Source organism: Cucurbita pepo, chromosome 7 (genome assembly GCF_057944985.1).
Source record: "Cucurbita pepo subsp. pepo isolate OVF chromosome 7, ASM5794498v1, whole genome shotgun sequence".
Taxonomy (NCBI): Eukaryota; Viridiplantae; Streptophyta; class Magnoliopsida; order Cucurbitales; family Cucurbitaceae; genus Cucurbita; species Cucurbita pepo.
In genome coordinates, this window is record NC_141804.1 from 7,521,650 (window position 1) to 7,547,205 (window position 25,556).

At 35.1% G+C, this 25,556-nt stretch overlaps 3 protein-coding genes and 1 non-coding gene across 5 annotated transcripts; 2 read left to right on the plus strand and 2 right to left on the minus strand.

Annotated features, from left to right (window-relative positions):
- Nucleotides 1-3,933: 3,933 nt before the first annotated feature.
- LOC111799139 (magnesium transporter MRS2-11, chloroplastic) lies at nucleotides 3,934-15,022 on the plus strand. Its single transcript, XM_023682554.2, has 14 exons — nucleotides 3,934-4,412; nucleotides 5,181-5,253; nucleotides 5,521-5,591; nucleotides 5,745-5,830; nucleotides 5,915-6,005; nucleotides 8,685-8,753; nucleotides 9,338-9,418; nucleotides 9,531-9,696; nucleotides 9,797-9,842; nucleotides 12,966-13,046; nucleotides 13,446-13,528; nucleotides 14,042-14,085; nucleotides 14,201-14,313; nucleotides 14,695-15,022. The coding sequence occupies exons 1-13, from the start codon at nucleotides 4,035-4,037 to the stop codon at nucleotides 14,294-14,296; spliced, it is 1,365 nt and encodes a 454-aa protein (XP_023538322.1). The 5' UTR covers nucleotides 3,934-4,034; the 3' UTR covers nucleotides 14,297-14,313; nucleotides 14,695-15,022.
- A 2,839-nt stretch (nucleotides 15,023-17,861) lies between these two features.
- TRNAL-AAG (transfer RNA leucine (anticodon AAG)) lies at nucleotides 17,862-17,942 on the minus strand. Its single transcript has one exon. It is a non-coding gene; the product is annotated as a tRNA-Leu (tRNA).
- A 2,251-nt stretch (nucleotides 17,943-20,193) lies between these two features.
- LOC111799005 (protein RGF1 INDUCIBLE TRANSCRIPTION FACTOR 1) lies at nucleotides 20,194-21,687 on the minus strand. The gene is made up of 3 exons (XM_023682380.2): nucleotides 21,298-21,687; nucleotides 20,987-21,208; nucleotides 20,194-20,616 (listed from the first exon to the last, which is right to left on the minus strand). The coding sequence occupies exons 1-3, from the start codon at nucleotides 21,469-21,471 to the stop codon at nucleotides 20,398-20,400; spliced, it is 615 nt and encodes a 204-aa protein (XP_023538148.2). The 5' UTR covers nucleotides 21,472-21,687; the 3' UTR covers nucleotides 20,194-20,397.
- A 1,835-nt stretch (nucleotides 21,688-23,522) lies between these two features.
- On the plus strand, nucleotides 23,523-25,027 carry LOC111798521 (uncharacterized). Of its 2 annotated transcripts, none has more exons than XM_087125608.1 (3): nucleotides 23,523-23,871; nucleotides 24,535-24,762; nucleotides 24,845-25,027. In XM_087125608.1, exons 1-3 carry the CDS (start codon nucleotides 23,577-23,579, stop codon nucleotides 24,919-24,921), a joined length of 600 nt encoding a protein of 199 aa, XP_086981734.1. In that variant the 5' UTR covers nucleotides 23,523-23,576; the 3' UTR covers nucleotides 24,922-25,027. The 2 variants fall into 2 exon arrangements, with proteins under 2 accessions (XP_086981734.1, XP_023537504.2); XM_023681736.2 differs by having other exon boundaries at nucleotides 23,525-23,871; nucleotides 24,837-25,027.
- Nucleotides 25,028-25,556: the final 529 nt, after the last annotated feature.

Here is a 25,556-nt window from a genome sequence, read left to right on the forward strand (position 1 = left end):
ACTACTCAACTGGCTCTCACCCCTATCCCCTGTTTTGTAGATTTAGTCTCTAAAGCTGAAAGTTTTGAGTTGTTCCAGCACTCCCTTGAGTTCTCTAACTCCTCTTCTACAGCATTCACAGCCACTAATCGTGGTCGAACCTATGGAAACCACCTTACTTCCTCTAACAACCAGCGAGGTCGTTCTTATTCCCACAAAAACAACTCTTCCAATCGAGGACGAACCCACTCAGGTCAGGGTTGTCGACCACCTCACTGCCAAATATGCCGCATAGAGGGCCATTATGCTGACCGCTGCAACCAACGATATGTTCAACCTGATTCTTCTCATGCTCACCTTGATGAACCCTTTAACACGTCATGTTCTATTGCTAGACCCAATGTTGCTCATTGGTTTCTGGACATTGGGGCTTCGGCCCATATGACTGTCGACCCATCTATTTTGGATCAGTCTAAAAATTACACGGGTAAGAACTCTGTGATCGTAGGAAACGATGCATCCCTACCCATTACCCACACCGGTACTCTTTCTCATGTTCCAAATATTCACTTATTAGATGTCTTGGTTGTCCCTCATCTCACTAAAAATCTTCTTTTCTAAATTAACGTCTGATTTTTCTCTCTCCATTACATTTACTAATAATCTTATTACTATCCAGAATCGTTAAACAAGAAGGGTGGTGGCAACCTGTAAAAGAGATGGAGGGCTATATGTGCTGGAGCGCGGCAACTCTGCTTTTATTTCAGTCCTTAGAAACAAATCTTTACGTGCTTCATATGATTTATGGCATGCTCACCTGGGTCATGTGAATCATTATGTTATTTCTTTTTTAAATAGAAAATGTCATCTTTCTCTTACGTCTTTATTGCTTTCTCCATCATTATGTAATACTTGTAGTCTCATGTGTTAGATCTTATTCATTGTGATCTTTGGGGTCATTCTTCCGTTAAATCAAATTCGGGTTTTCTTTACTATGTTATTTTGATTGATGATTACGATTCACTTGGTTTTATCCTTTAAAATTTGAATCTGATTTCTTTGATATTTTTCTTTAATTTAAAAAATTTGTGGAAAATCAATATTCTTCTCGTATCAAGGTATTTCAAAGTGATGGAGGTATCGAATTTACTAGCACTTGTTTCAAAACTCATTTACGTAATTTTGGCATCCACGATCAACTTTCTTGTCCATATACACCTGCACAAAATGATCGTGCTGAGAGAACAACGTCATGTGATTGAGACTGGCTTGGCCCTTCTCTTTCACTCTCATCTTTCTCCTCGTTTTTTGGTTAACGCCTTCAGCACTACGGCTTATATTATCAACCGGTTGCCTACTCCACTTCTTGGAGGTAAGTCACCATTTGAACTCCTCTATGGTTACACTCCACATAATGACAATTTTCATCCCTTTGGTTGTCGTGTTTATCCTTACTTGGGTGATTATATGCCTAACGAGCTTTCTCCCACAACATTCCCTATAGTTTTTTGGGTTATAGTCCTGCTCATAAAGGGTTCCGCTATCTTGATCCCGCCACCTATATATCACCCGCCATGCTCAATTTGATGAAACTCACTTTCCAGCTATCCCTAGCTCAGGCCCAACCTCTTTCCTCTCTTCCTATTTCAAATTTCTTGGAGCCACATCTTTATCATATTGATTCATCTCCCCTACCACTTCATCATCGCACATTCCTTGATCCAGTTCATCCCCGTGTGATATTTGTTCTGACCTTGTGGATGAGTCTGTGCAGGTTGATACTTCTCTTGCAGGTTCCACTTTGCCACCTTCGACTTCTGATTCGACCTCTATTGAACCTACTATTGATTCCTCTTCTTTGGGCACTCATCCTATGATTACACGAGCCAAATCTGATATATTCAAAACTCGTCATCCAGCAAATCTTGGTATTTTGGGCTCATCTGGACTTCTTTCTGCTCTTCTTGCATCCATTGAGTCAAAAGGATTCAAATCTGCGGCTAAGAATCCTGCTTAGGTTGCTGCCATGGATGAAAAAATTGGAGCGTTACAACAAAATGGTACTTGGACTTTGGTTACTCGCCCTGCCAACACCAACATCGTGGGTTCTAAATGGGTGTTTCGTATTAAATATTTACCTGATGGATTCGTCGAGCGTTTCAAGGCTCGTCTTGTTGCCAAAGGTTATACTCAGGTTCGTGGTCTTGACTACACTGACACTTTCAGTCCGGTTGTCAAAGCTACCACTGTCCGTGTTGTGCTTTCTATTGGAGTCACAAATAAATGGTCTCTTCAACAACTTAACGCCAAAAATGCTTTTCTCAATGGAACTCTTATTGAACGTGTTCATATGGAACAACCTCCTGGGTATATTGATCCTCGATTTCCCACTCATGTTTGTCTATTAAAGCAAGCTCCTTGTGCCTCGTTTCAGCGTTTTAGCTCATTTCTTCTCACACTTGGTTTTTCTTGCAGTCGCGCTGACACGTATCTTTTTGTCTTTCATCAGCAATCTAACCTTATCTATTTGCTTTTTTATGTTGATGACATTATTGTTATTGGCACCAACTCATCTCTTATTGACAGCTTTACTCGCAAGCTTCATTCTGAGTTTGCTACCAAAGATTTGAGTTCTCTTAGTTACTTTCTTGGTCTTGGAGCTTCACCCACTCCTGATGGTCTCTTTATTAGTCAGTTAAAATATGCTCAAAATATTCTTACTCGTCCTTAGTTGTCGATAGCAAACCAATCCACACTCCCATGGTTGTTTCTCAACACCTGATTGCTGATGGTTCTCCTTTCTCTGATCCTACTCTCTATAGATCTCTTGTTGACGCCCTTTAGTACTTGACTATTATGCGTCCAGATATTGCCTATGCTATCAATTCTGTCAGTCAATTCTTGCATGCCCCTACTGCAGATCACTTTCTTGGTGTCAAACGTATTCTTCGCTATGTCAAAGGAACACTCCACTTTGGTCTTACCTTTCGCCCATCCACCGTTCCTAGTACGCTAGTCGCTTATTCGGATGCTGACTGGGCTGGTTGTCCCGATAATCGTCGTTCTACATCCGGCTATTCTATTTATCTTGGTAACAATCTCGTTTCTTGGAGTGCCAAAAAGCAACCTACTGTCTCACGCTCCAGCTGTGAATCTGAGTATCGTGCTCTTGCCACAACTGTTGCTTAACTTCTTTGGGTTACACATATTTTGCATGACCTCAAGGTCCCTATTTCACAGCAGCCCTTACTCTTATGTGACAACAAAAGTGCTGTTTTTTTTAACTCTAATCCCGTTTCTCACAAGCAGGCCAAACATGTTGAACTAGATTATCATTTTCTTCGAGAACTTGTTATCACTGGCAAACTTCGCACACAATATGTACCTTCTCATCTCCAAGTTGCTGACATCTTCACAAAAAGTATTTCTCGATCTTTCTTTGAATTTTTCAGATCCAACCTTCACGTTCGTTCAAATCCAACACTCAGCTTGCAGGGAGTGTTAAGGATAGTTGACCGTTCATTATAGATATTTGCCTTGGTGTAGTGGTTTCAGCAAACATTAACATATGTGTTCGATGAAAATCTCATATTGACTAATTTAGGGAATGATCATGTTTAACTAACACTGTGGACCGAGAAAACTTGCCTATTCTTATTTAACCTATTTTTATATTCCTTCTTATTTTTTAGAAATTTGAGAATGAATAAATAAAAAGTAAATAGAATAACCCAATCCATCTTTTTATTAAAAAAAAAAAAAATGATAAAAATAGAAAATTAAAACAGTTAGAAACCAAGCATAAGCCACGTGAATTTCACGAACCTTAACCACATATCGTTATCCAATGAGAGAGCAAAATATCAATTATTTAATTTTAATTTCTTTTTATTTCAAACATTATCCAAAAATAATTTAATTTTCATATAATATATAAACAAAATACACGTAGTCTTCTCCTTTTGGAAGCTCCGGTACCTGCCAACGTAAAAAACAAGCTCGAAGCCTGGCTTAAACTTTAATGTTCATAACCAGACACCTTGGATCGCTCTCCAATGCCGATCTCTCCATCCCTTCAACTCCTTCGATTTCCTTCCCAGCCACTATCCTCATCCTCTCACCACCGTCTCATCTCTGATCTTGCCTCTGAATCGCGCTTCTTCCGTTCTCCATGGCTTGCCTCTTTGGCTCCGTTGCGGAACTGCCGGATGAAGCTATCTTCGACAACGAAATGTTTCTCCATGTCCAATGAGGATGAGAATTGGAGTGATTCGGAAGCGTTGGTGTCCGATTTGGACGAAGGGGGAGATCGCGAGGATGATATTGGTGTTCAGCAAGAGAATCCTGTGGCCACTGTTGCTTCTGCGCAGAGGATTGCTTCCTCGTCGCCGAGTGATTATCTGTCGCTGGCGATCCGAGAGCTGGTTTATGAGGTTTGTTTTTTCTTTTCTTTGATGCATTTTGCTTTTTGTGTGAATTGTGACGTTTAATTGCGTAGTGAATTTCTTATTTTCTGTATCTTTTACTGTTTGAGATCTATGAGAGCCTGTTCAAATTACAAGTCTGCTATTGCCTATTCGTCGTCAGTTGCTAATTAGGGCCAACTTTCTTTTTTTGTTAATGTTGAATAACATTTTGTGGAATGACTTCCTGACATTCTAAAATCACATTCGAATTTTGATGTTAAGAGTGCAAAAGGTTTATTATTTAATTTCTAAACAGTTTAAAGTGCTAATCCACTAGTAATTTATTGTGTAGTTTTTAACTCGCTAAACTTTTGATCGTGAATGTAGTATATCTCATCAATCAAGAGGTTAGGGGTTCAAATTCTCCTACCCAATCGAATCCCATCACCACAAATGGTTGAACTAAAAAAACTCATATTTTAAGAATCTCAGTAGCCATCATGCACTGTAAAATCATAGCCCGATCATATAAAAGATGCAAACTTATGACTTTTGAGAAGTTGAACGTCTGATATTTTCCACAAAATCCCCTTTAAGGGCTGCATGTTTACAAAATTTCAGCTTATGTTAAAACCTTGTGTTTAATCTTCCACTGAATGAAGGGTTAGTTATCGTTTCAATTCCTCATATTAGATCTGGATCTTGATGCCTCAACCAAATGGTTTCCTGTTAGAGATTTATTTGAGGATAAGGGGAAGTTTTTACTCTCAATGCTCATCTTTATTGTCAACTTAGGTGGTAGAGGTTAAAGCCAATGGAGCCATATCCACTAGGAAGATTAACAGACGCCAGCTGTTGAAGTCAAGTGGTGAGTAAACATTTCCTGAAATTTTAGGTTCTCGTTTCAATTCTTAGTTTCTGGATGTGTACTAATAAAAACTTGAGTCTGTATTGACTTCTTCTCTATACTTCCGCTCTGAAATATCAATTGCTACTGGATGTCTTACTGGTCATCTTTAACCCTTCACGATTTTTAACCGTGGAATGACAAATAGGATATTATGCTACATTTTATTAAGAAACTATATATTTTCCATTCATTATTTTTCTCTTGTGGACATTGTTTAACCATCAGGGCTTCGTCCACGTGATGTTCGAAGTGTTGATCCATCTTTATTTTTGACAAACTCAATGCCTACATTACTGGTATATTGATTTCCACTTCTATAATTCCGTTGATATTCTTTTGTGATTTGCTTTTCATGTTGAATCATTAGCATTTGGCATAAAAATTTGAAATCAAGAAATTGACCATAAATGATACTCAGCAAAGTTTTTCTTTTGTGGTTCACATCGCAGGTTCGTGAACATGCTATTTTGCTTAATCTGGGTTCGCTTCGAGCAATAGCTATGCGGGATTGTGTCCTTATATTTGATTATAACCGGTATCCATCTAACTTAAAAGTGGCGCCATATTTATTTGTCATACAAAATTCGACATTGCAATTCTCTTTGCATGATATTTTCAGTCCTGGAGGACAAGCTTTTATTGAATCATTGTTGCCTCGATTGAACCCAAAAAACCTGAATGGAGCGCCAGAAATGCCATTTGAACTTGAGGTTAGTAATTCTTGTAAATATATGTATGCTTGCTTCATATAATTAAAGTTGGCAGATGAAAGAAAAATTAGCTTATGAATTGCGATATTTCCGTACATCTAACAATAAGAAGTTTCCTAATTAGAATTTGGTCCAGAGGAAGCTTACCCCTAGAAGCAATGAAAAATTACCACTACCTTTGAGATTCTTATACCATTTGAAGTTGCTGAGAAGATCTAATTATTATTGTGAGCAGATAGATCAGCTTTTAGATTTGGTTTTGTTCATATATCCTGATCATAAAGGTTTACAAATTAGAATCTTGCATTGAGAGGTCAGTGAAGTGTTCCTACCAATTCTGAAGCTTACATTGAATTTTTTCTACGATGGAGGTCCAAAAATCAAATTTGTTTAGATTACCGTTGAGGGGAAGACCCAAATAGGAAATCGGCCATTTCTCAATGCTACAACCTGCTATGAAGTAAACTTCTGCACTTCCAGATCATCTTTGAGCTTCTTATATCAATCTTTGATTATTGTTTAGACCTGAGAAAGGCTAAAAAATTTGACGATATTGAACGGATTAACAAACTCACTTCAAGAGCAATTGGAAAAAGAATAGTACAAAACTTCATAGAGAACCATTTATCCGACCTTGTTTATCCATTAGTAATCATGGTATTGATCATTTGGTCTAACTCCCCTAAAGGGCTTCATTTTCCCCTATGATTTTCCATTAGTGACACTAGAATAACTGGCACTGAAGAGACAAGCATTCACCCCACTCTACATAGATCACTAAAGCTTTTGGCTTCCATGATAGCGTTTACAAACTTAAACCAACTTTACGAAAGGCCTTTTCCGGATCCAATTTGAGGTTTGATGTGTTCAATTTCCTTTTCTAAGCATCACCGAATTCTAGACAATAACAATAATTTGTTTTCTCCCGAAAAACTGATTGGTATTCTGAAATTGTTTAGATCCTTTAAATATTTCAATAAAAACTTTGTGGGTACTGATTTTGAACTCAGTTACCTTTTTTGCACCACAGTTTCTTGGAATAAGAAAGATGTACATCTATTTGATGCTCGTTGCTCTCTTTAGTAGTGTCATTTTAGAAAAGATCGTGGAACAATTTCAAAAACTTAAGCACAAGAGTGTTGCAATCTTTTCTGAAGAACACTGCTATAAAATCACCTAGTCTAACGGCCTTGCACATACCACACTTTTCATGTCTTTTAAGATATTGCCTCCATAAAACTTTTCCTGCAGCTTCCTTTACCGATCAGAAATAGAACTCCAATGAAGATTAGACCGGAAGACCATGTTCTGGGGACCTTAGTAAAAAAGGAATTGAAGAAGTTAAGAAGCTCATCTTCAATCTCCCTATCGGTTACTGAGGTTTCTACTTTTAAATTAGCAATCTATGAGACTAAGAACTTCTTCTACCTTCTATTAGCCGAACAATGGAAGGAAGAGATCATGGTGCCATTTACATTTAGGTCTTTGCCTCCAAAAGTTTCTTCTTAGTGTGAAATTGAAAAACTGGAACTGAGGTTGAGCCTAGTGTCCTCTGGATGGTCTAGGGAATAAGAGTCCTCTAAATTGTAGAAGGCCTTTTATAACGAAAACAAGCCTTTTTATAGTTGGTGAGAATTGCCGACAACCTTTTTCTTCCAAATCTTGAAGGATGATTATAAAGCTTTCAATTTTTTTTTTTTATAAAACGTGGCACACCCAACCTTACCATAAATGCCGGAATTTTTCTTGATGATCACAAGTCACATGTACTTCTAATCTGAAAGAGGTGAGCCCACATTTGAATCCCTCAGCTCTCGAGTATGATTTTAAAGCTTTCAATTTTTTTCATAAAACGTGGACGCCCAACCTATATGCCGGAATTTTTCTTTATAATCACAAGTCGCATGTTTTCTAATCTGAAAGAGGTGAGCCCACATTCGGATCCTCCAGCTTTCGAGTAGGATAGGAAATGATTAGTTGTTTACTCTAATCTTGAATCATTGACGTAGCAAATTTAGGGCATCACTTTTGATTGGCAAGAAATCTGTCAAGAGAGTTTATCAGCTTGTCAAAAACCTTCATATTCCTTGTTGGAATATAGTGTAGTAAACTCGAACAGAGAAAAACCACATATTTGAAGGGAAAGCGTTATATTTGAGGAGAAAGCTTGACAAAAAGAAAAAGAAAAAAGAAAAAAGAAAAAGGACAAGACTGCAATGAAAGTTTCTCATAATTAAAAAAGGGTTAAATGACAAATTTGGTCGATGTGGTTTTGAGAATGCTAGAACTCAGTCCCTATAATTTTAATGTTAGAATTAGTCTCCATAGTTTGATAAAATCTCTATAAATAGTTCCTTCTGTAAGCACAATATATGAAAGGTTTAACAAATCATAGGGACTATTTGTTAGGTTTTTTTAAATCCTAAGGATGAGATTCTAGCTTTTAAAACCATAGTGATTTAATTCTAACTTTCTCCATAGGGATCAATTTTATTATTTTTGGACTAGTAATGGAAAATGTCTTCCTTGAATCGGTGGTGCCAGTAGTTCATGGTCATCATGTGAGCTTTTGAAGCATATTTTCTCATAATTTGCATTAGTTTTGCTTCTTTGTTATTGTTTTTTTTACGTTGCATTACTATAGTTTATTAAAGATATTATTTTACTTAACTTTTCTAGGTTGTTGAAGCTGCATTGCTTTCACGAACACAGCGTTTTGAAAAGCGACTAATGAAAGTAGAACCTCGTGTGAGTATGGAAACATAGTGAGTATATATATAAATAGTACTTCGTTTTCTGTTTCTTCCATTTAATCTTGAGATACACATAAATAACAGCGGCCAAACGATCAAAGGATCAAATAGATTGGAACGAAAGAGTCTGAGATCGGATCGGATCGGATGAGATACATCTTGATTGGTTTCACCACCCTAGAGATTGGAATTATATTCAATTTTTATTCGGTGGGACAAAAAAATAGATTATTATTTAATTTAAAATTTGCAATCCTTTTGTGCTTTCTTCAGGCCTTTGGTTCTATGTTTAATGGGTATTAATTTCAATGCTGAGGTGTTCTTTCTTTTAGAACACTCTGATCGTTCCGATGGTATTTTAATTATCAAATGATAAACATAATAATTAAAAAAATTACCATACTTAAATTAATGGATTCATGGAATATAATCTTAAAGAAGTGTTAGCCTTTATTATTTCCAATCTTTCACAACTGTAGTGATGAACATTACAACTGTAGTGATGAACATTGTTTTGCGAGCTAAAAAAAAAGAAAAAAAGAAAAGGAAAACTTATTTATAAAGTGCGTTTGGTTTCAGGTTCGAGCTCTACTTGAGGTATTGCCCAACAAATTAACTGCTACTGGGTTGGAACAACTTCGTATTAGCAAGCAAACTTTGGTATAGTTTTTTGAATTTATTCTGATAGAGTAGTTCAAAGTATATCTCGCTGTGATATCCAAAAATGAGTAGTTTCAATCTGATTACCTTCTATTCCATATTTGGACGTAAGGTTGAATTAGGTTCCAGGGCAGGGGCTCTCAGACAAATGCTTCTTGATCTTCTGGAGGATCCACAAGAAATACGACGTATCTGTATTATGGGAAGAAATTGCACTCTTAATAAGAGAAGTGATGTTGTGGAGTGCTCTGTTCCGTTGGATAAGCAGATTGCAGATGGTAAGTCATACACATTCAATTATCACATTCATGATTATCATCAGCTTTGATTTCAGTGTTCAACTGTTTTTTGTGATATTTATTGAACTTTTATCTGCAGAAGAGGAAGAAGAAATAGAAATGCTGTTGGAAAATTATCTCCTGAGGTAATTTTGATATTCGATAAGCCAGATTACACAATTCTAGAGAGCTAGCTTCAAATATTTCCATACAAGTTGTAGTCTTTTCATTTTTTTTTTTTTTTTCTTTTTATATGATAAAACTTGATAGTCTTTGGGTATCGTCTTTGTCCTTCTTCAGTATTGGCAGTTTGTAACTTCATATTTGGTTCAATGAGAGTTTCTGTTGTCTGTCGACCAAGTAAACTTGTGTTTGAAGTAAGTCAAGAACATATTTCTTTTGATTAACAAAAATACCTTTCTTAGATCTTGCAAACTCTATCCCTAAAAAATACTTTAAGACATCCAAGCCTTTGATCTGAAACTCACTTTGAACCTTTTTTGTTCCTAAAATCAACCAAACCTTCTTCATGATTACTTCTGAGAATGTCTTCAACTTAAACAATCAAAATAGCATTTTTATTATTCTTAGGTTGTTTATAGAAGATTGTATGGTCTATTTCACTTTAGAGGTATCGTGATAGCTTTTTCAAAGCATTCAAACCAAGCTCTTGGAGACTGTTTGAGACCATATGATGATTTCTTCCATATGTAAATGTAGCAATTTCCAAGTTCCATTTCAAATCTTGGTGGTAAACTTATAAACACCTCTTCATCGAAATCACCAATGAGAAAAGCATTCTTAACATTTAGTTGTTGAAGTACCAATCTAAATTAGAGACAAGATGGAGTTGATTTTTGCGGTGGGAGCATAATCAATTTCATAAATTTGAGCAAAGCCTTTAGCCACTATTCTAGCCTTGAATCTTTCTACACTGCCGTGAGTTTTAACACCCATTTGCATCCCATGTCCTTCTTATCCTTTAGTATCTTTCTTAATAGCAATAGGATTAGAAATAATAGGCCAGATATTTTGAACATTCAAATGATCAGAACAAAAGAAGTATTACCAGTCCTTTCATCATCGAGATCAGCAGAGAGATTTCTAGCATCATTGATCGAAATTTCAAAATGATTTTGTGTAGAATCAACTCTCTGGTCTTGGTTGCTTCGATCGATTGCTGTTCTCATATAAAACTTCAACTTAAGAAATCGACCTCTTTCAGATTTAGGAAATCGATCTATGCTTCTATCATCAATCAATTAAAAAGGGCCACTGGATAGAGTAGAAAGAACTACTTCGGATCAATATCCTGTTTGCCTCACTTTGGGTAAGGGATCTTGGGGTCCCTCTCCTTATTAATGAATTCTAGGCTGAACTATCATTCCTTCTTGCGGATGGTTGAAAAATGGTGGTTGAAAACTTCTTTACATGGCTGGCCAGGACACGACTTTATTTAGAAACTAAGGGGGCTTAAGAAAGAATTAAAGTTGTGGTGCCAGCTCACTTTTGGTCACCAGAAGGAACTGAAAATTAAACTTCACAGTGAGCTCATGAACATTGATTTAAAGGAGGAAAATGCTCAATTGACGGAAGCTTATTTGAAGAGAAGGTTAGAGATTAAAGCAGACCTTTCGTCTATTTCAGTCAATAATGGTATTTTTCCTTCTATTAAGTTTGGCTTTGGATAATGAAATCGAGAGCGAGTTTATTGATTTCTTTCAGAATTTATTTAGTAAAAAGGCTGGTGTTCAAACTTTCCCTGAAGGGATTGATCGGGAGTCCAATTTCCGACGAGCTTTACCGAGATAAAAGTCTACAAAGCTATGACTGATTTAGGTACAAAAAAAAAAAAAAAAAAAAAAAAGAAAAAGGAAACCCAGTCCCAGATGGTCATACAGCTGATTTATAATCGAAGGATTTTGGTTTTTTTTATGGAGAGAGTGTATTAGGGGTACATATGTTTGGCTAACTACTCCATTATTATCAATGGCAAACCTAGAGGTAAGTTTCAGGCTTCTAGAGGACTTCGACAAGGCGATCCATTATCACTCTATGTTTTATCCCTGGGATTGATTGCATGAGCAGAATGCTCTTGACGGCAGAACAAAAAGGGCTGATACAAGGCTTCCATATTGGTTCGTACCCACAATTGGTATCTCATCCATCTCCAATTTTCAGATGATACAATTCTCTTATCCTCTCCAAAGTAATCATATCTTGTTAATCTCTTCCGAATTGTTCATGAGTTTGAGGATACATCAGATCTGATATTAATTGCTTAAAGTTAGAGTTTTTGGGAATTGGAATAGATTTACAGCAAGCTGCACATCATGCTTCATACTTCGGTTTTAAGCTTGATTGTTGGCCGACTACCTACTAATTGGGTTACCGCGTAATGGAAATTCCCGGAACCTCGCCTTTTGGGCCCCTATTATTGAAAAAGTAGAGAAACAGCTACTTTCTTACCAATTTACCATTTCTCCTTGTGTTTTGCTCTGAATAAGGTTACCAAATCAATAGAGAAACTATACAGACACTTTCGATCGGGGGCGGTATTGAGAAGAAGTGCAGCCACCTTATCAAATGGTCTTCCATACAAGTTTTTATTGAAGATGGAGGTCTGGAGGTTTTTGATATTCATAAGAAAAGTCTCTCTTTTAGCAAAATGGATTTGATGATTTTATCATGAAAAAGAAGCCACTTGGAGGAATATTATAGCATCCAAGTTTGGCACCAACAATTGCAACCAAAAACTGGGGAGCTACTCATTGCACACATCCAAGGGTCCTTGGGCTTGGTAAGAAGACTTTACTTTGGAAAGACACTTGGCTGGAACCAAAGAACTTACAAACACGCTATCTTTTATTTCATTTGTCCCAGAGAAAGGAGGCAGCCATTATTGACTTGGGCTTGGAATCTGTTTCTTGAGGAGAAATTCTAGAACCGGAAATTAATAACTGGGCTACTCTTTCTCATCTTTTATCATCTTTCAGCTTCTTGCAACAGGGAGATAGAGGAGTTTGAACTTTAAAGAAGGATGGATTGTTCTCCACCAGATAGGTTGATAAACTGGGTTTGAACTTTAAAGATAGATGAGTTCGAGACCGATTTTATTTTACTGCAACTTGAAACACCTTCAAACTAATTGTTGTATTTGGTACTACTTGCCTATTACTTGAGTTGGCCAACCAATGTATGATTTTATTCACGAATTTGTGGAATGAATCGTGCAAGCTGATGCAGTTTTTTCCCTTTTGCATATGCAGATGTGAATCTTGTCATGGTCAGGCTGAAAGGCTTCTGGATTCTGCAAAAGAAATGGAAGATTCAATTGCCGTCAATTTGAGGTCTAAACTACCTTACATTTACCTGTTTAATTGGTTCTCAGCTTGTGTGTTTCTTGTTATATTTCAGAATTCACATCGAAATAAACTGAGGTTGAAAAAGGGAGTCATCATAGGTTTGACTGTGTAGACATTCTCAGAAGCGTGACAGTAACATATAGATCACTTAGCTTAATTATCATAATTTCCATGAATTATTTTATTTTCTGAAAAAAAAAAATGATCCGTGAGTGAAGACATATTTTTTGTGGTTAATCATATCCCTATTTCCTGTATCAGGAGAAGCTTTGAAGAATAAGTCTTGTTTTTTCTTCTCTCTCTTATTCTTCAAATAATGAATCAAAGTTTGTTAAGCATGTTTTAGTAGCCACGTAACTGTTTATGTTCCCTATTTTGAATTAGCTCGCGGCGACTTGAGGTTAGCAGGGTGGAATTGCTTCTTCAAGTTGGGACATTTTGTGTGGCTGTTGGTGCTTTAGTTGCAGGTATGCTCTTTAAGGGAAAAAAAAAAAAAAAATGCTATCTTTCATATTCAATTAGGAAATCGTTTATGAACCGAAGGTAATCACCTTCCAGAGAAAAACAGGTGAGGAATATTGAGTTGAAGAGATCTAAATCGTTCTCAAAATCAGGTTGAAGATGGTTGGGAGGGAGTCCCACGTTAGCTAATTTAGAGAACGATCATGGGTTTATAAGTAAGGAATATATCTCCATTGACATAAGGCCTTTTGGGGAAGCCCGAAGTAAACCCATGAGAGTTTATGCTCAAATTGACAATATCATGTCATTGAGGAGTGTCGTTATTCCTAACAAATCAATCCTAACCTTGGTAACATAACCCAAAAGAAGAATCACAATTGTAATAGGCAGGCAAAAAAGAATAATATACAGAAAGAGAAAAAAGGTAATTTACAGAACTAAATGCATGGAATAACTTTGACAAAAGAATTTCGCTTCCAATTGTACTTTAGCCATTGTTTTTCACATCCATTTTGCAGGAATATTTGGCATGAACTTACGATCTTACCTTGAAGAACACGTGGTACATTCTTTAAAAGCCAGTTTCTAAACAATATTCAAGTTCATTCAACATGGCCAATTGTCTTAATTCTATTACGTATTGTAAAATTGATGCCCCCTTGTCACGATGCGTGCAGTTTGCCTTCTGGTTAACAACAGCTGGGATTATTGTGGGTTCGGTTGTGGCATTCTTTCTCGTTTATTCATATTTCAGAGATAGGAGAATCCTATAAGCTAAATAATAATTCAGGTAGAAACAATCTCCTCATTTGAAACTGTACCTCATAAGTTTCTCCAACTTCTAACTTTTTATGTTAGTTTAATTTTTATCTCTTAGCTCTGAAATGTTCTACGAAATTTGCATAAAAAACCATTTTAATTATGTTACTAGTTTTGCAATAGATTGCCTGATAGAAATCCCTCTTTTGTTCATTCGTTTACTGATTGTCTTAGGTGGGTTAGTATTTGAAATCATATCTAGCAGTTTCATTGTTAGAAACAAGGAAATATGTTGCAATAAATGGAAAGGTTTAGAGATCATGCTTTATATCAGGTTACTTATTTACATATTTTGAATGCTCAGCAAAAAAAAAAAAACTATATTCGATCTGAATCTCATCGGTTTGCACAGGTCATTCAACCACCCATTGTTGGATGTGCTAAATATCCCATTGATGCTGCAGCAGCGGAGGTTGCATTACGTGGGATTACATGAATAACATATTTTCTTATAAACCACGTCCATAATGGTACGTTATTGTCCACTTAGAGCATAAGCTCTTATGGTTTTACTTTTGATTTTTCCAAAAGCTCTGGTACCAATGGAGATATTATTTCTTGTTTTTATGAACAAAATCATCCTTTGTTGGAAAACCCAACCAAGAGATGATAATATTTAATAAAATTATGGAATTATAAATTTAGAAGAAGTAAAAAACTGCTCTTTTCTTTTTCCAAAATGCATCCTAGTTAATTCATAAGTAAATTTGATATACTATGGATGTTGATTTAAAAGTTAAATGATTACGTATGATTTACGGGATGGATCTACGCTCATGTATAATCATGATTTTGTATGATTATGCATATATTATACGAGACACCATAAACTATAAGTATTTTATAAAGTATGATGGAAAGTTCATTTATGAATGCATATCTCGTGTGAAGTTAAAATCATGAAATGTATGGAAATATTTATGTGCATTATATCATTGAACTCAATAAATTATTTGTGTTCCTTTCTTCATCAGTTTCAACTGTGTAAGCATATGCTAGCATACGGATTCGTTGACGAGTTTGTCTAATGGGTCAATGTACACGTGTGTAGCCTATGTGTAGAGAAGTACTATGCATCTAATCATATCCGAAAATGAAAGTAGAGCTCAAGGTCATTCAAGTCACAACAATTTTAATGTGTATTATGTGTTTGTATTTTTTAGTCACTCATTGAATAACATCATATACTCATTCTTTTCCTAATATTATTTTCAAGTAAAGGCAATGAGAATATAAAAATAAAGTACTTTTATAATTACACCTAATGAAATAAAATTATAAGTGTCATACTAAAACAAAAATTTTAGACTCTCAAGACGAGCGAGTAGAAGATTTTAGACATGTAGTTTTTGGATTGATTAGGTTGGTGACTTGAATAATCGAAACAGAGTTTGTAATCCAACTCAATCCTCTATTTTCGAGTTGGATTGGATTGTTGGATTATTTTTTAAAATTATTTATGAAAATTCATAATTAGAAAAAAAAATCTTATTTATCTACAATACGCAAATATCAAACGTCTACCACTAACATACAATTTGTCAAATAATCTTCTTAATAATTTTAAAAGAAGGGTTGGGTTATAACTTTTTTTTTTTGAGTTGATTTGGTTGACCCAAAGATAAAAAAGTCAACTCCGAACCAACTAGAATTATCGGTCTTAAAAAATTTAACCCAACTCAAACTTAAATAAAAATGTAACAAAACCCAATTTTTATAATTTTGATTATATAGTCCGAATTGATATAAGATTTCTATTGTTTTTCTCTCTTCTTTCTAATACTTGTTTTATTTTGAAAATAAAATTGATATATTTGAAATTATTTTTCACTCCTATTCTTCACCACCACCAACTGCCACCATCCGTCACCGACTGTAATGCTTTTACTTATTTTTGTTTTTGTTTTGCGATGTTAAATGATTTAGACTTCTATTTCTTTGGTGTTTTTCCTGTTTTCTTTCATGTTCTTGTGGGTTTCTTTCTTTATTTATGGTCATGTCGATACCATCGTCTTCCATTCGTTAATTTTCGTGTCGTTATTGTTCTTGTTGTTGTAGGAAAGTGGTTGTTCAGTTGTTGTAGGATGGTTAGATTTCTCTGTTTCTTATGAGTTAAGAGGAGGATGAAAGTGATGGATGGTTGAGTGTTTTTTTCCCACATAATTCTATTTTGGTTAAGTACCGTCTTCAACATGTCTTCAACATGCAACAGCTTCTAATGTTCTAAGTTTTAATTCTTGATCGGATTACATATGAATTCTGACCGAGATTCATCTTATATAGTCCTACTAGAAACAAACGAAAACTCATGCCCAAACTCTTAAACAATAGCGTTTCGTAAATGTTGAGAACGGTTAGGAGGAAGTTCTACATTGATTAATTTAGGGAATGGTAATAGATTTATAAGTAAGGAATACATCTTCATTGGTACGAGGTCTTTTGTTGAAGTCCGAAGGAAAGCTATGAGATCTCATGTTCAAAGTGGACAATATCATACTATTGTAAAGAGTTGTTATTACTAATATGGTATTAGAGTCAATGCCCTTAACTTAGTTATGACAATAGAATCCTCAGATGTTGAACAAAGAAGTTATGAGCGGAGAATGATCATGGGTTTATAAGTTCTTATGCAAGCAGAAGAACCTTGTTTTGCAAACTATCGACGTTGTGTGAAATATTTTCTAGAACAACATATTAAAATGAAATCTTACGAAAATGAGGAAAAATCGAGGCTAAATCTTGAAATACTTACCTCCTCTCGATCTTCCTTAATTCTTGTCAAATTAGGATGATCCAAATGTCCATTTAGTTCTCCTATAGCCCTTAAGCAATTGGCCAAATTTAGAGTCTGAATTTGCAGGAACGTAGATGATTGTTTGTCCTTCTTTCGGTCTCTCAAACCCTAATTCCTTTTCTCGTTTTATCCTTTCCTTTTTTTTCTTTCTTTTATTCTTCCATAATCTCCGGTTTAGTCAGTCACAAACCTCTCTACCTCATCATGATATTCGGCCTCTAAAACCCCGAATAAAATTTTAGAACTTAAAACTTAAAGAAAAATCAGATATTTAATTCTCGAGGGAACTTGAGTGCACGAATTGATGTGTTCATTCAAAACGTAAGTACCTCCACTAAAACAATTGAGTCCTCCAATATAAATTAAACTAATTCGACATTCTTAGCATAGCAACTCAAAATAATTGCATTGAAGGAAAAGAATAAGAATTTCTTATGATGAAAAAAATAGGAATTTATATATATTTTTATTAATTGATACTATAAATTACAAGATTATTATTATTATTATTATTATTATTATTATTATTATTATTATTATTTATTTATTTATTTATTTATTAATACTTTTATAAGATATGTTTTTTTCGTTAAAAAAATTGAGTTTTTAAAATAGAAAATTGATTTTCCAGAATACCTCCAAATGGTCACAATCTGCGGAGGCGATAGTTTAAGACCAGTCAGCCTTCCCGCCATTTTCGTCGAAGGAAAAAAATGAAAAAATAATGTTGAGAGTGGGATTTGAACCCACGCCCTTTCGGACCAGAACCTTAATCTGGCGCCTTAGACCAACTCGGCCATCTCAACTTTGTGTTCTAAATGGTAAATTTAATAAAATAATTATATTTAAAGGGAGAATTTCTCCATTTTACACAAAACGTTCCCAAATTCTTCCCTGAATTAAAACTTTAGAATTGCTTCTAGAAAAAAAGAAATTCTAAAAGTCCAAAATTTTAAAATTCTTACCGACTAGAGTTTCGGTCCGAACTTCCGTTCAAGCAGTTTCAAATCCTGCTTCCTTCACAAAATTATAAGCTCTAGTGATACAAAATTAATTAATTAAACTCTTTAAATAGTCAATTTTCATTCATAAACTATAAATCACTCCACTACCACTACAGACATGAAATGATATGACTACGATGTATTTATCTTATAATTGTTGTATTTCATACCTCACCAATGAACATCGAATTCGAACCATCATTTGAAATATGTTGACATTCACTGAATCAAAACAAGTCGAAGCACATACAGTTTGTATGATTACGACCTTACACTTTAAAAATACAACAATAGGGTGGAAAGAGAGATATGATACAAATAAAGTAAGTCTCTCGAGTCTTTTCTTTAGGTTAACTATTATGTGCGGGACATAAAACCATCAAATTTTTAGAATGATAACAACAAGTAGTTAATCATCGAGGTAGACCCGAACAAGCTACAACGTGGGTCTTTAATAAACCTACATATTAGGGTTCGAGGGGTCCTTTTCATGTTTGTTAAAGTTTAATGCTCCACTATTCACTTACAGGTTGGCCATTATAATGTTCATATTTTTTCTCCTTTATTTCTTCAAATCATTTTTTAAAATTAAAATTAAATTATTAAATGCGTTTTTTTTTTTGAAATTAAAAATAAATTAGTATTTTAAAAATATAAATAAATAAATAAATATATATATATATATATATATATATATATATATATATATATATTTACCATGCATTAAGTTGATGAATAGTACCGTCCAATCATGGATGAGTACGGCTTGAGTTCTTTTAAATGAAGAGAAATATTGATGTTTTTTTTTTTTTTTAATACTTTTTTTTTTATATTCAATATTTATTTTATTTAACTAATAATATTAATTTTAATAATATGTTAATTTATAAGTTTGGTACAAATAAAACTCAATTTTAGTTTCTTATCATTTTAAAAATTAAAATTCGTTTTTATAAAAAAATTTATAGATTATTTTTAATATAATATTAAATTATAAAAAATTTAGATATGTGTCAAACTCAATCAACTAACTGAATCTAGATTTGGGTTGGTTGAGTTATAAACTTATTCCTGAACCGATAACCATCTTTTGGCTAACCGAGTCTCCTCCGTCCCTCGAGACCAACAAGGAGTAGTACAGGAATATTCACCTGTTGTCCATCGACTATGCCTTTCGGCCTGATCTTAGGCATTAACTCACTCTCTATGGACGAACCTTGCGGAGGAACCTTTAGATTTTCGGGGCATTGGATTCTCACCAATGTTTGCGTTACTCAAGTCGACATTCTCACTTCCGCTTCGTCCACTACTACTCGTGTGGGTGCTTCCCTTTAAAGCGGAACGCTCTCCTACCGATGCATTTTGATGAATTTAATTTAATAAATAAAAATTTATGGTTTGAAATTTATTGATAAATTTAAAATATACTGTTTTTTTGTTTATGATATTTAATTTTATATTTATATTTTTTTATTATTTATTGTTCAACCATCCTTAAAAATAATTTTTAACTATTTAGGAGATTTTTTTTATTTTTATAAATGTATTAAAATTGAGTTTGATTGAAAATAAATAAACAAATATTTTTAAATAAATAAATAGATATTTTACGATTAAAAACAAAAATTTAAATAAATGACACTAACAACTCGAACCAATCTAACACAAAAAAATTTACGGTTGAGTTAGGTTGGGTTCATTACAACCAGCGCTAAAATTACAACCTGAACAATCAGATCGAGTCTAAAAAAATGTATCAACCCGATCGGACCCAACCCACGAACACCTAACAAAATAGAATAAGTGATAAATATCTAATTTTATGAGTATTGATTCTTCTAACTATATGTTGAAAATTTTGCTATTAAGCTCGAGCGCTACTATACCTTTTTTGATCGATTTTGTAGTCAAATTTAAATATTTTAAGATGGTGATCGACATTTAATATATTATAATTAACAAGAAATATTATTGAATGGTGAAATAAATGGAGAAAAGAAATGTCTACATCACATACTTTATTATTATAAAAAATAAAATAAAAAAAATAAAATAACAATCAAAATATTTTTATATTCAAATTAAAAGGTTACAACAAGAAAACCCAATGTGGGGTTTGTTAAATGATTGGGTGTGGTGAGATCTATAAATAATTACATGGGGAACATCATGTGAAATGAATTATTTCCATAATTAAAAAAAAAAAAAATTGCTATAATTAATTAAATGAAATTAAGTTAATTAATTAATTAATTAATTAAAAAGGTGCTCTTTGAGGGACGCCTTTCCTCCTCCTTGAATTTGAATGTGAAGGATGCGTGTGATTTTGGTATATTTCACCTTCTTCGTTTCTCCTTACACGCAATTCTTCTTCTTCTTCTTCTTCTCCCAATCGTCTTCCTATTCTTTCCCTTCTTCTCGACACCTCCTCGTGTTTCTGCTCGTTCGGGTAAAAGTTTGAATCCTCGTTCTTGACCTAAACCACGCACGAAAACGTCAGTTGATTTGATAGTATAAAACCCAAAACGGAGATTCAAACCTAAACTACGCTCGAGTAGGTTTGCAACTTATGGAAAAGAGTATTTTCACCGAAAGCTTATAAAGAAGAAGAAATGGTCCGTTAATACCTATAGTTACATTATTGTTTTCCATAATAGCACGGACCCACTCGAGGTTAGGTAAGTTATAATGCTATATTAGGTCATTTTATAAAGTAGGTAAATTATCAATTTCATCATTAGATATGTCAATTTCATGAACTAATGGGTCATTTTATCAGTAAAATTTAAAATAATACATAAAGTATCAACTTGAGCATAGTTCAATTTGAAGTCAAAGAAATTTACCTTGCAACCAAGAGAGCAGAAACGAAAGGGATCCAAGAGACATCTACTACAAATCTCACACACGTGGGTGCCTCCTTTACTAGCCGAGCTCTTCGGCTGAGGTCTTTCATTCAAAAACAAAACTCTCGCGCTGTTTATCACATACGTTTGAATTTCACTTATATCCAAAACTTTCTCGATCTCTGCTACTCTTACCACATCATGGTACGACGATCTCCGAATCTACATGAATTACAAATTCAAGAGGCTAAAAATTGATACCCACATTGTGAAATAGAGGATCATGTTCGATTATGATAAGGAAAACCGACCTGAATAACACGGTGATCGTGGTGTAGGTCGGATCGGCAATAGAAGCAGAACGAGTGATGATGACAATCGAGGCAAAACATATTGCATTCACTTCTCGGAGCGTCTTTATGCAAAGGACACACATAGAAAAACGGCGTGGATAGTAAAGATTCGAGCCATGTCGGGATTACCATTCTTTCTTTTGTTTTGTGTTTGGTTCCCGAGAAAATCCCAAACAATCCCAAGAAAATTGGGTTTTATAAGCATTGCTTCATTGCCATAAAGAATGGAAAGGGATGAGTGAACTGGTTTTGGATTGAACGGTCAGGATTGGGAGATGGTAGGTCAAGTGGAATAATGGCCTTTGGATTGCATTAGGAAAGGGGCGTGTTTGGATCTTACGCTATAACTTGTTTTTTTTTTTTTTTTTTTTTGTTGGTGGCCTTTGGTGAGTACGCAAAGTCGGCAAATAATTAATTAATTAATTAATTAATTAATTAATTAATTAATTAAGAAAATAAAAGTCTGCGTTTTGGACGGAGAAATTAAAATAAAAATGGAATTAATTGATTAAAGGAATAAAATAAAGGAAAATAAAAGTGTTGTTTTTATCCTTTACTTGACGAGGGTTCGATACTTGGTAGCGACTTTTTTTTACTTTCAGTTAGATTTTCATTTCAAGGTTTGTTAAGGAAAGATACAAGTACAAGTATTCTATAGAGAATAAAACAATGCCTTTCTACAAGGGTTTTTTTTTTTTTTTTTTTTTTTTTTTGTGTTGTTATTATGATGAAATTACAATAATACCCCGATGTTTATTTATTGTTTTCGTATGGATCTGGTTGCCACTTTTTGAAGAAGGTCGGCAACAATAGTAAAATTTGTTTGAAAGGGGAAGAACGCATCCTACAAGATGTGAAAATTTTGTAGACGTTAGTGGTGCTTGCCTCACAAACTCTGATGCTTAAATTAGCGAGAGATTTAGAAAAATATTTGAGTTCGTGAGGCTGGGTGGAACTTACATCTCTCCAATATAATTAGGGTTTCTTTGGTTCCTTGTGTTGGATCGGTATGACAACCCTAAAGGGGTGATGTAACGCCCCAGATCCACCGCTATCAGATATTGTCCTCTTTGGGTTTTTCCTTTCGATCTTTCCCTCAAGGCTTTAAAACGCGTCTGCTAGGGGAAGGTTTCCACACCCTTATAAATGGTGGTTTTTTCTCCTCCCCAACCAATATAGTACATCACAATCCACCCCCTTCGGGGCCCAGCGTCCTCGCTAGCACTCTTTCCTTCCTCCAATGGATGTAGGACTAATCGATGTGAATAGGATTTTAACCATAAAAGTACTTAAGCATGCTTCATTTTTCTAATTACAATACTTTTTAAAGATGGGTAGAAAATGATAAGTAATACATAAACACTTACAACATCCAATAAATCACAATAATAATTTTGAAATTAAATAGAAAAGAGTTAGAAAATATGACACCATAGTTTTATAGTAGTCCGGTCAAACTTGACCTACTTCACTCCCCAAATGACTCTTGAGAATTTGAATAAAGAACTACTTGACCTACTTGACTCTTTTCATGGATGAGAGACTAACCCGCTCGTTTTACGAGTTCAAGAGCAAACTCAATCCTTTCCACAGTGCAGGATCAAACCGATAATTCTCTTCCAAAATTCTTGTCTCCATTGTAATTTTTCATTTTAGCTCTAATTTGATTGAATGTGAAGTCGTTGAAATTTAATTTTTGTAATGTTCCAAGTCAACGCTCGTGGATATTGTTCTATTTGTGCTTTCCCTTTTAGGCTTTCTCTTAAGACTTTAAAACGCACCCAGTAGGGAAAGACTTCCATACTCTTCTGAAGGGTGTTTCGTTCTCCTCCCCAATTAACGCTCGATATCACAATTTTAGTCTTGTTGAACGGTAAAGTTGTTGTTTGAGTAATACTACTATTCCATTAATTTATCATCTTTTTTTTAGGTACTAATATACTTATATATAGACCATAACACCAAACCCCAAACCCAAACGAGAGTTAAATACCCAAATTTTAATTTAAATATTTGACAAATTATAATCAAAACGATAATTCACACAACGACCGCTTGGAAACCAAAAAGCACTTACCATCCACGTGGACACAAATTAACAAACAAGACCGACACGTGTCATCCATGTGTCCTCTCCGCCGGTTCGTGCAAGCTTTTGATTTTCACAATATAAGTTATAACCACCATTTAAACTAAATTCCCTTCAGAAATATTGGGAACGACGTGTCGTCAAAGCTATGCCGCCGAGGCGATCCCGTAGAATTGTCGGTTCTGTCGTCCGGACAACCACCAAGGTAGTGGAAGAAACTGTGCATGTGGCTGTGGTGGAGGGAGAGAGCCAGGATGTTACTCAAGAGCCAGCAACGGCGGAAACCGGCGGCGATGGAGTGTTTCGGAGGACTATTCCGGTGGAAGACCCCCAAACTTCGCCGGTGTGGGGAGATGTCAAGCTGACAAGGCCTGTAGATTCCACCTCAGAGGTCACGGAGGACAAGGATGTGACGGGGAAGATGGAATCAAAAGCAAGGAATGGTAGTAATTTAACATTATAATAATGCTAATAATTTGTTTAGAGGAAGTCCTAACCTTTTGTTTTGCAGGTGTCGTTGGGTATAACGACCCTCTATAATTGTAGGTATGCTCCATTTTGAGCATAAGCTCTCATGTCTTTGCTTTGAGCGCCTCGTACTAGTGGAAATGTATTCCTTACTTATAAATACATGACCATTCACCAAATTAGCTAACGTGAGACTCTCCCTCAACAATCCTTCCCTCGAACAAAATACACTATAGAGCCTACCCTGATGCCTATGGAGCCTTCGAACAGCCTGCCCTAATCGAGGCTCGACTTTTTCTCTGGAGTCTTCGAACAAAGTACACTTCAACACTTAGAGTCATTTTTTACTACACTTTCGAGAGGCTCCCCCGAGGCCTATGGAGCCCTCCGGAAGGAGTCGAGCCTCGATCTCTGGACTTTTCGAACAAAGTACACCCTTTGTTCGACACTCGAGTCACTTTTGACTATAACCAACTCACAATTTTTTTGTTCGACGTTTGAGGATTCTATTGATATAATTAAGTTAAAGGCATGAATTTGATATCCTTTTATGAACCACAAATCTCTACAACAGTATGATACTCTTATAAACTCTCATCTTACTCAATGTGGGACTCCCTCCCAACAATTCTGGACAGGTATTAGAGAAAGTAGAAAGAAACACGAGAAGAAAAAGGAGAGGGAAGTAAAGAAGAGGAGAAGGGGCGGGGGAAGAGAAGGGTACAAGAGGTACGTGTTCAGGGTGCTGAAGCAGGTGCATCCGGAGGTGGGGATATCAGGGCAAGCCATGGTGATTTTGAACAATCTGATGAACGACATGTTCGAGAGGCTAGCTGAGGAGGCCACAAAGCTCTCCAAATACACAGGCAAGCCCTAATAATATTCAAAATAACTCACTCCTTAAAAACGACCAATTCTAGTAACCTTTGGATTGTGATAGGCGGGCAGACGCTGTCATCAAGGGAGATACAGGGGGCGGTGAAGTTGGTGTTCCCGGGAGAGCTAGGGAAGCACGCCGTTGCTGAGGGGACTAAAGCGGTGTCAACTTATGTCTCTTATGATCATAGGAGAACCCGACCATAGTTATTACAATCTTTTTTTGTCGCTCATAATAATCATTTTGTATTGTAATTACTTAGTGTTCCACACTCATCTCTCTCTCCTTATGTGTCTCTTTTTTTAACTTTGGTTATTGTAAAAAAGGATTAATATGAAGAATTATTTAACTTCAAATTTTGGGTATTTTATGATATTAATTGTTTAATTTTATAACTAGAATGGTGCTTTCTTGAGCTAAGAATTGATTATTACAAAAAAAAAAAAAAAAAAAAAAAAAAACGAAACGAATTTTAACCCTACAAGTATTGGAACTAAGGTTATTTGACATTTAGAAGAAACCATGCAAGTGGGACGGTTGAGACCATTGTGTTATATGAGTGAATGTTACAAATAGATAGTCATAGTTATAGAGGCCGGTTGGGCTTTCTTCTACTTTACATACTTGAGGCTAACCAATGTCACTCGTTTATAACCAATATTCGATATTTCATTTTTTCTTTCTTTGTTTTTTTATGTTCATGTTGTTAGATTGAAACTGAAAAGTTTGATGGACTCAATTTCGATATCGATTTCGATATCGTGTTGTTAGATTAAAATTGTA